Source organism: Passer montanus, unplaced genomic scaffold, assembly GCF_014805655.1.
Source record: "Passer montanus isolate IOZ18808 unplaced genomic scaffold, ASM1480565v1 scaffold145, whole genome shotgun sequence".
In the NCBI taxonomy this organism is placed as follows: domain Eukaryota; kingdom Metazoa; phylum Chordata; class Aves; order Passeriformes; family Passeridae; genus Passer; species Passer montanus.
In genome coordinates this window covers 417689-427029 of record NW_024361496.1, presented here as the reverse complement: position 1 = coordinate 427029, position 9341 = coordinate 417689, and the positions used below count along the sequence as shown (strand labels likewise).

The 9341-nt window shown below is 66.5% G+C and overlaps 1 protein-coding gene across 1 annotated transcript; it reads left to right on the top strand.

Moving 5' to 3' along the window:
• Window positions 1-6: 6 nt before the first annotated feature.
• Window positions 7-6852, top strand: C1QL1 (complement C1q like 1). Its single transcript, XM_039700835.1, has 2 exons — window positions 7-706; window positions 5921-6852. Exons 1-2 carry the CDS (start codon window positions 146-148, stop codon window positions 6098-6100), a joined length of 741 nt encoding a protein of 246 aa, XP_039556769.1. The 5' UTR covers window positions 7-145; the 3' UTR covers window positions 6101-6852.
• Window positions 6853-9341: the final 2489 nt, after the last annotated feature.

Genomic DNA, 9341 nt, shown 5'->3' with positions numbered 1-9341 from the left:
CGCCGCCAGCCCGAGCCCCCCCGCCGCCGCCGCCCTGCTGCCCCCCGCCGGCACCATTCCCTCCCCCGGGCGCCAGCGCGCCCCGGCCGGGCGGCGGCTCAGCCTGGGCCGGAAAACTTTGCTGGCGGCCGCGGCGGGGGTGGTGATGGTTCTGGTGCTGGTGGTGCTCATCCCGGTGCTGGTGAGCTCCGCCGGTACCGACGGCCGGTACGAGATGCTGGGCACCTGCCGGATGGTCTGCGAGCCCTACGGCCCCGCCGCCCCCCCGCAACCGGCCGAGCGCGGCCCCCTCCCGCCGCCCTCCACCCTGGTGCAGGGTCCCCAAGGCAAACCGGGGAGACCGGGGAAACCGGGACCGCCGGGGCCGCCCGGAGAACCGGGGCCGCCGGGGCCGGTGGGGGCGCGGGGTGAAGCAGGAAGACCGGGACCCCCGGGACTGCCGGGACCGGGCGCTACGGGCGCGGTGAGCGCGGCCACCTACAGCACCGTGCCGCGGGTCGCCTTCTACGCCGGCCTCAAGAACCCCCACGAGGGCTACGAGGTCCTCAAGTTCGACGACGTGGTCACCAACCTGGGCAACAGCTACGACGCCGCCTCGGGCAAGTTCACCTGCGCCATCCCCGGCACCTACTTCTTCACCTACCACGTCCTCATGCGCGGCGGCGACGGCACCAGCATGTGGGCCGACCTCTGCAAGAACGGGCAGGTAAGGGCTGCCCGTGCCGGCTCCCTCCGCGGGACCGGGAGCTCTGCTGTCGCCAAGCACGGGAGAAGGGCTATGGGTGCTTCCTCGGGATGTTCCATCCTTCCCCTGGCCCCGGAATGCACCCCCAGGGTGCCTCATCCTCTTTGTGCTGATGATGGACCGCGGGTGCTTCCCCAGGGGCCCCGTCCTTTTCCCGGCCCCAGCCGTGCACTCCTGGGTGCTCCATCCTTCTCCTGGCCCCAGGGATGCACCCCCGGGGTGCCACGTCCTTCTCCCAGTGCTGATTACGGGCTCTGGGTGCTTCCCCAGGGGGCCGTGCACTCCTGGGTGCTCCATCCTTCTCCTGGCCCCAGGGATGCACCCCCGGGGTGCCACGTCCTTCTCCCAGTGCTTTCCCCCTGGGGAAGCACCCAGAGCCCGTCCTTTTCCCAGCCCCAGAGATGCATCCCCAGGGTGTCACATCCTTCTCCCAGTGGCAGTGATGGGCTCTGGGCTCATCCCTGGCACGCCACATCCTTCTCCCAGACACTGACGTGCACCCCTGGGTGCTTGATCCTTTCCCAGTGGTGCAGATGGGCTCTGTGTGCACCCCCAGAACGCCCTGTCCTTTTCCTACCCCCAGGGATGCACCCCCAGGACGTTCTGTCCCTCTCTCGGTGACAATGATGGGGTTTGGGTGTGTTTCCAGGGTGCCACAGCCACATCCTTCTCCCAGACACTGACGTGCACCCCTGGGTGCTTGATCCTTTCCCAGTGGTGCAGATGGGCTCTGTGTGCACCCCCAGAACGCCCTGTCCTTTTCCTACCCCCAGGGATGCACCCCCAGGACGTTCTGTCCCTCTCTCAGTGATAATGATGGGGTTTGGGTGCGTTTTCAGGGTGCCACGTTCTTCTCCTGGGCACGGAGCTGTAACCCCAGGGTGCCCCGTTCTCCTCACAGTGCCATGATGGACTCGGGGTGCACCCCGAGGGGCTCTGTGCTGCTCCCATCTCTGGAGCTGCATCCTCAGCGTGCTCCATCCTTCTCCCAGTGCTGGAGATGCTCCCCCAGGATGCTCCTTCCTTCTCCCAGGGACAATGACAGGCTCTGGTTGTGTCCCCGGGGTGCTCCTTCCTTCTCCCAGGGACAATGATGGGCTCTGGTTGTGTCCCCGAGGTGCTCCATCCTGCTCCCAGGGACAATGACAGGCTCTGGTTGTGTCCCCCAGGATGCTCCATCCTGCTCCCAGGGACAATGACAGGCTCTGGTTGTGTCCCCGGGGTGCTCCATCCTGCTCCCCTCCCTCAAGGAGCACCCCTGGGGTGCCCTGTCCTTCTCCCAGGGACAGTGCAGAGCTCCAGGTGCACCCCTGGGTGTCCCATCCTCCTCCTCCTCCCATTCCCAGACGCTGCCCTGTGTTCCCTGTCCCTCTCCCAGTGCTGGGGACAGTCACCATCCACCCTGACGTGTCCCCGGGGGTTCCCTCAGCTCTTTCCTTGGCCGCGGAGATGTTCCTTGGGGTGCCTCCTGATGTCCTGTGGTGCCTTGGGCCACCCCCACAGCGTCCCCGGGGTGTCCCCCCGGCCGTGCCATTGTCCCCGCGGAGGTCCCTGCGGGGACAGGGCTCCTGGGCAGGGACAGTGTCCGCGGTGGCCTCGAGGGGGGCAGTGCCTGCCCCGCTTTGGGGGGCTGCCCCCCAGCCCGGAGCCGGCTCTGCTGCCGCTGCTGGCTCAGGAGGGACGGGCTGCGTGGGGACACCGCGGGGACACACACAGGGGGGTGGCTCCGTCCTTCCCCTCCCCTCTCCCGCATCCCCCGACCTCATCCCGCTGGAACCCCTGATGCCAGGACTCAGCCTCGCCACCCACCCGCTTTTCGGGTGCCCCTTTCCCACGCCATGTCCCCCTCCCGGCCACGACTCGGGGGACAAGATGTGGCTGTGACCCCCGGGATGGCACCCGAGCTCAGCTCCCCTGGATGTCACCGCAGGCGGCGTTCCCGCGGGATCCATCCGCTCTGCTCCCGCTGCCCGCCGTTTCCTCCGGCATCACAACCGATCCATCCTTGTCCTGAGGATGCAGGAGCCCGAATTAACCCAAAACTGAGTTATCACCGCAGAAACAGCCGGGGCGTGAGGCAGGAGTGGGAGCCTCGCCCCTCCCCGAGCCCTTCCGAGCGGGAGCACAGCAGGAGCCGCTCGGCAGCTTTTCTCCATCCAAACGGTTCCAATTTCCTTTTATTGAGATTATTTTTGTCCTCCCCCGCCCTCCAGCCTTAAATTTTTGGGGGTTCCAGCGCCGCTTGGCACTTCTGGCTCTTTCTCCCAGGCAAAATCTGGGTAACGCCGGACTGAGCACCCCAAAAACTCACCTCAACCCTTTGGCCTCCCCCAAAATCTTTTTGGGGACCACCCCAAACCTTCCTACCCCCCCCAGCTCTGCGGGGCATCGACATTCCTGGATGAATTTCCAGAAGCTGTGGAGCCCCTTGTCAAGAGGAGCTGCGCTTGGGCTGGCGATGCAACTTAATTAACTGCTTGTTAATTACTAACAAGGCTTTGCCGCATCGATATCTATAAAGAAGATCCCCCTCAATGGCCCAAATAATTAAAAAATGGGGTTATTTAGGGGGTTGCTGCCAAAAATCCCCCGTCCCTGGCACGGTGTGGGGTTCCCAGCAGACAAAGGTCGCTCCTGGCGTATTCAGAACGAGTCAGAACTTGGGGGGCCCCTCTGGCCCCCAAAAATCCCCCGGGTGCTGCCGGTTTGGGGGCTGCCCATCACCGTTGGGTCGGGGCTGGAGTTAATGAGAGCCAGGGGAGCTGCTGCTGGTGATTAATTAGCATTAATTATTATTTGTATTAGCCCGTAGCTGAGGTGAGAGCAGTGGGAGGGAGGAGGACGGACAGAGGGACGGATTGATTGATTGATGGATGGATGGACGGACAGGGCTGGTGCCAGGTGGTTTTGGGGTCCCCATGCTGTAGAAGCCCGTCCCCAGCTCAGGGAGGGTCACAGCCCCAGGGCACTGTTGGGGACAGTCCCCAAGGGTACACAGGGACGTGCTGGGGGGTCCTGGGGGCACCCACTGCCCTCTCTGGGGATCGGGGGGGCATCTGCTGAGGTACCCAGGGGCCCTGGGGGGCACCTGCTGCTGTGCCCGGGGGTGCTGGGAGGGCACCCGGAGCTGTGCCCGAGGATCCTGAGGAGCATCTGCCACTGCCTTTGGGGTCTCCAGGGGCAGCTGCTGCCTCACCTCGGAGGTGCTGGGCCGTGGTGGCACGGGGGGCACGTGGTGTCCCCGAGGCCCCAAGTGTCACTGCACATGGCAGCACCCCACTGTCCCCTGTGTGCCTGAAAGCTCCTGGGTGCAACCTTGGGCACCACTCCAGAGTGTCCCCAGCACCGGGGACACCCCCAGCATTGTCACTGGGGTCAGGGAGAGCGGCTGCAGCAGAGCCCAGGCTGGGGCCATGCCAGCGCCATGACTCGCAGCTCGCGTCTGTGCCATGGGGAAACTGAGGCACAGACCAGGACAAGGGGGTGAGGCCATGGCTGCCGTGGTGGCAGCGCCCTTCCTGTGCCGCTGCGGTGCCTGGAGCGGCTCAGGCCGGGCCCGGCGCTGCCATTTATCTTGCCTGGTTAGCGAGGGCTGGCGGGCGCGCGGTGATGAGGCGGCTCCTTAACGAGGGAAGACGGATGGCACCGGCAGCCCCGGCTGCGGGGAGCGATGGCGGGAGCCCGGCGCCAAACGGCTTTTTCTGGCTCTCCCTCCTCACGGCTTCTCCCCTCACTCCTGTTCCGCAGCAGAAGTGCCCAGCAGGGGTGGGCGCTGTGACCCACTGGGATTCAGGGTCCCCGCCGGGAATGGGGACCCTCGCGGTGGCAGGGTGGGCACAGGGTGACTTTTGACAGGGCGAGTGTTGCTGGTGGCACGAGGGACACGGCTGCGTGGGCAAGTCCTGTGGGATCACCAGCCCGGCCGTGTGTGGGTTCCAGAGTTTACAGCGTCCCACCCCAGCCCCGCAGGCTGCCGGTGGGCTCGGGGGGTGCAGCCGGGGAGGAGTGGTCCCCTGGGACTGCTGTCCTGGGGGCAAAGGCCAGGGCTGCACGGGGACAGCCGTCCTTCTCCCGGCGCTCCGGGACACCGCAGCCGCTCGCCGGTGCCGGCCCGCCCCGCGCGAGCCAATTAAGAGCCGATTCTCGTCGCTTGTAATTAGCGGCACCTTCTCCCGGCGCAGCGCTTCTGCATTTCACTTGGGATTTCAGCAGCCGCCTTGTCACTGTCACCCAGCGCCGCGATCTCCCCGCGAGGCGCCGGCGGAGATTTGATTAGCCAAAGAATTCTGCAGCGGCAGCGGGCTCCAGCCACCGAGCCGCTTCTCCCGGCGGTGCCGGCTCCTCGGGCTCTGCCGGCACCCAGAAACCTTTCCGGGGGAGCATCCTGCCCCGCAGCGGGTGCGGGTCCGTGTCACGGGGATGTGAGCTCGGCCCCGGCACACGCTCACGGTCCCCGTGCAGCTGCTGGGAAGCGCTGCGGGATGCGCTGGGTTCAGTGGTTTGGTTTGGGGCTGGGCTGGGAGATTCGGTCCTGTGTCCCGGGCATGGCCCTGCATCCACACCCAGACATGGGGTCCTGTGCCTGAGCTGGGTCCTGCATCCAAATCCGGAGTGAGAGTCCTGTGGGAGAGCCGTGGTGCCATGTGGAGCTGTGGTGCTGTGTCCGACCCAGAGTCCCACGGTCCTGTATCCAAACCTGGGTTTGGGGTTCTGTGTCTGACCCACGGTCCTGTATCCAAACCTGGGTTTGGGGTTCTGTGTCTGACCCACGGTCCTGTATCCAAACCTGGATTTGGGGTTCCGGGTCTGACCCACGGTCCTGTATCCAAACCTGGGTTTGGGGTTCCGTGGCAGAGCTGTGGTCCTGTCCCACGCTGGGGTGCTGTGCCTGGGCTGCAGTCCTGCCCCTGAACCCAGAGCCGCGGTCACACGCTGTGCCACAGTTCCCGTCAGAGGCAGAGCCGCGGTCCCGTATCGGTGCCCGCCGGGCCGGGGGGGCTCCGGGCGGTGCTCAGGGGCCGCTCCCACCCGGGACCCGCTGCCCCGCGGCGGGACCGGGCACCCCCGCTGCCCCGGGGCGGGTGGGTCTGACGCGTGTGAGGCGGGACCCGGCGCGTCCCGCGGGATCCGCGGCCGAGGCGCGCCCTGAGCCGGTCCCGCGTGTCCCCTGGGCAGGTCCGTGCCAGCGCCATCGCGCAGGACGCCGACCAGAACTACGACTACGCCAGCAACAGCGTCATCCTGCACCTGGACGCGGGGGACGAGGTCTTCATCAAGCTGGACGGGGGCAAAGCCCACGGCGGCAACAACAACAAGTACAGCACCTTCTCCGGCTTCATCATCTACTCGGACTGAGCCCGGAGCCGCCGCGGCGCCCCCGCATCCCCAGCCCCGCGGGCCGCCCCCGCAGTGACCCCCAGCCCCACGGCGTCCCCGGGCCGCGGCTCGGTTCCCTGCTGCCCCCCAGCTCCCCCCGCTCCTGCCCAGCCCCACGGCACCCCCCGCGCCGTCCGGCCCGCGGATCCCCCTCCCCGCGCCCCTCCGGTGCCCCGAGCCCCCCTCTCCCGTCAGCTCACACGAGGGCTGCCGCTCCAGGGCTTGGGGCTGCAGAGGGCTGGGGGTGGCAAGAGGCTGGGGGTGCCCCCCGCGCTGCCCCACGGCACCCCTATGCCCGGCTGTGCCCCCCTTGTCCCGCCGCCGCTCTCTGCCCGCCCTGGGGCGCTGCCGGGGGTCCCGGGGGGTCTCGGGGGTCCGGCTGTACCGACGCGCCGTGTCCCGGGCCGGGGGGCTGTGCTGGGCCGGGGGGAGCCGCCGTGCCGCCCCCCCCGCCTGGTGACAACATGGTAAAGCAGAGCTGTCATCTCTCCCCGTCTCTGTGTGTGTCCCCAGTGTCCCCAGCCCGGGGACGGGGCCTTTCTGCCACCACCATCAAAGCAGCCCAGGCACGAGGGGCTCCCTGTCCCTGCCCCTGTCCCTGCCCCGCCGTCACGGGGCCGCTTGGGGTGCCACCCTGACCATGGCCCTGTCCCCAGAGCCCAGCTGGCCCCAAGAGGGGCTGTCCCCTGAGTAACAGCATTGCCACTGCTCGGGGAGGGACACACAGAGCCACCGGGACCCTCGGGCACGCGCCCGTCACCGCTGCCCCGGCACGGGCAGGACACGGTCCAGTGAGAGGTGACAGCGGGTGACCGGGGCTCTGGTGGGATCGGGGCCCTGGGACACGGAGTGGCCGTGGGGCAGGACGGGCTGGGTGTCCTCCTGGCCGTGTGTGTGTGTCCTAGGGGTGTGTGTGTCCCCGACAATGAGTGTTCATGTCCCCAGGTGTGTGTCGGTGTCCCCAGGTGTGTGTGTGTGTGTGTGTCCCTCAGGTGTGTGTGTTACGGGGGTGTGTGTGTCCTCAGGTGAGTGTGTGTATTCCAGATGTGTGTCTATTCCAGATGCTGTGTTCCCGGTGTGTGTGTGTGTGCCAGGTGTGCTCCCTCCCCCAGCTCTGTGCGTGTCCCAAGCCCCGGCGGGTCCCGCCGCTGTCCCCCAGCGCCGATCCCGGCTGGAGGCGGTGGCGGGGCCGGGCTGGATCGCAGCTTCGAGCAGAAGGTCCTCGAGAACGGTTCTGCCGAAGCGCAATCAGGGGACCCTCCCGGACCCTCCGGAACCTCCCAAGGCTCCCTGGGACCTTCCAGGACCCCCGGGACCCCCGGCACCGTCCCCGCTCCGCCGCCGCCGGGCTCGGAGCCGCTGCTGCTGCCGCCGCCAGGGGGCGCAGGCGGCGACGAGCGCAGCGCCCATGGCGCAGCGCGCGGGGCTCGGGACTACAACCCCCATGAGGCACCACGCGGCACGCAGCCAATGGGAGCCGGAAAGCGGCGCGGAGCCAATTAGGGAGCAGGGCGGGGCCTCGCGGGCAATTTAAAGGCAGCGCCGTGGCGGGAACCCGCCTGGAGCGTGAGGGGCCGGGGCCGGGGCCGGGGGCCGGGGCCGGGGGCCGGGGCTTGGAGCCGGGGCGCCTCTCCCCGCGGATCGCCCCGATCCGCGTCCCTGGAGGCTCCGTGGGCACCGCGGCATTCCCGAGGGAGCGGCTCCTTCCCGGGATTTGTGCCCGGCGGCCCGGCACGGGCGGCCTGGCAGCTGCACGGGAGATCTGCCGTGGAGAGGAATCACCGCGCACTAAACACAGTGTCCAGCACACGGTACAGCCCAGGACTGTAAACATCTCCCACTGCATCCTCCAAAATGGTTCAAGGACTCCGGGCTCGCTGTGTCCCAGCCCGGCTCAGAGCCTGCTCCCTGGCCCCGCTCCCGATCCACTGCAGTAACTGCACCAGAATCCGGGGCCGGGGCCGGGGCCGGGGCCGGGTGCACTGAGTGCGTGCAGTGCCCCGCTCCCGATCCACTGCAGTAACTGCACCAGAATGCTGCACCACGCAGAGACACAGAGCCGCTCTTAGAACTGATGGGGAATCTGCTCAGGAAATGCCAACACTCTCCCTCTGTTTCCTCCCTGCTGCAAGCATCCCAGGTGAACTCAGCCAGCATCAGCAGTTGGGTGCTTGCAGAAGGAAGGTGGGCTGGGGTCCCACATGGTCAGCAATTGTCCAGGAAACTTTCTGGCCATCCATCCATCCATCCATCCATCCATCCATCCATCCATCCATCCATCCATTCCAGAGCCCCTCTGGTAGTCACATTCCTGCCCCTCCAGACTGGCACTGCTGGCACTGAAGCCCCTTCACAGCAGCAGCTCCAGAGATTCCTCAACAGGAATTCCTCCCTTGATTTTAATGGGGCATTCCTGCTAAAATACTCAAAGGGAAAACTGTCACTGCCCTGACACACGTTATTATTGCAGGTACCAAACAACAAAATTAAGGTCAACAGGGTTGCCATAGGCCAGAAAGGATTACCAATATAAAATCACAAAAAAGAGTTGATCCCTATGTATTAACATACTGGGTCAGTCACCTGGTCCTGGCAGTTGGATGTTTGGAGAAGGAAGGTGACCTGGGGTCCCATCTGGGTCAGAAACTGTTCAGGAAACTTCCCTGCCATCCATCCTGGGGCTGCTCTGGCAGCTGCACTCCCACCCCAGACTGGCACTGGGGCCAAGGGGCCCTGTTGGCTCCCCACACCCCACCCTGGTTTCCTCTCCAGCTCAGCCCCAGGGCTCCCAGAGAGCAGCGCCAGGCTCTGCTTCCTTTAAGGAATTTTATTGTGCTGCAGCAGCTCAGTAACAGCTTGAGATGGAGCCTCTGGGGAGGGACCCCACAAAGAACCTCCCAGGTTTCCATCCCCTCCTGGCAGTGGGGTTTTCCTGCCGAGCCATCCTCTCCTGCTGTGTCCGAGTGCCCGGTTACCAGCCTGGCACTGCAGGGCCCTGGCCCTTTGGGTCAGTGCCAGCTCCTGGCCCCGTGCTGGGGGCTCTGGCCGTTTTCCCCACAGAGCTCACCCTGCAGCCCCCAGGGCAGCTGCCCCGCCAGCTTTCTGCACCAAATGTGCTCCTCAACACGAGGGACTCATCACACACCCCAAACTGTGACAGAGCAACATCCCCAGACACCCAAATCCTGCCCCGCTTTTGGGGGCTGCACCCCCAGCCTGG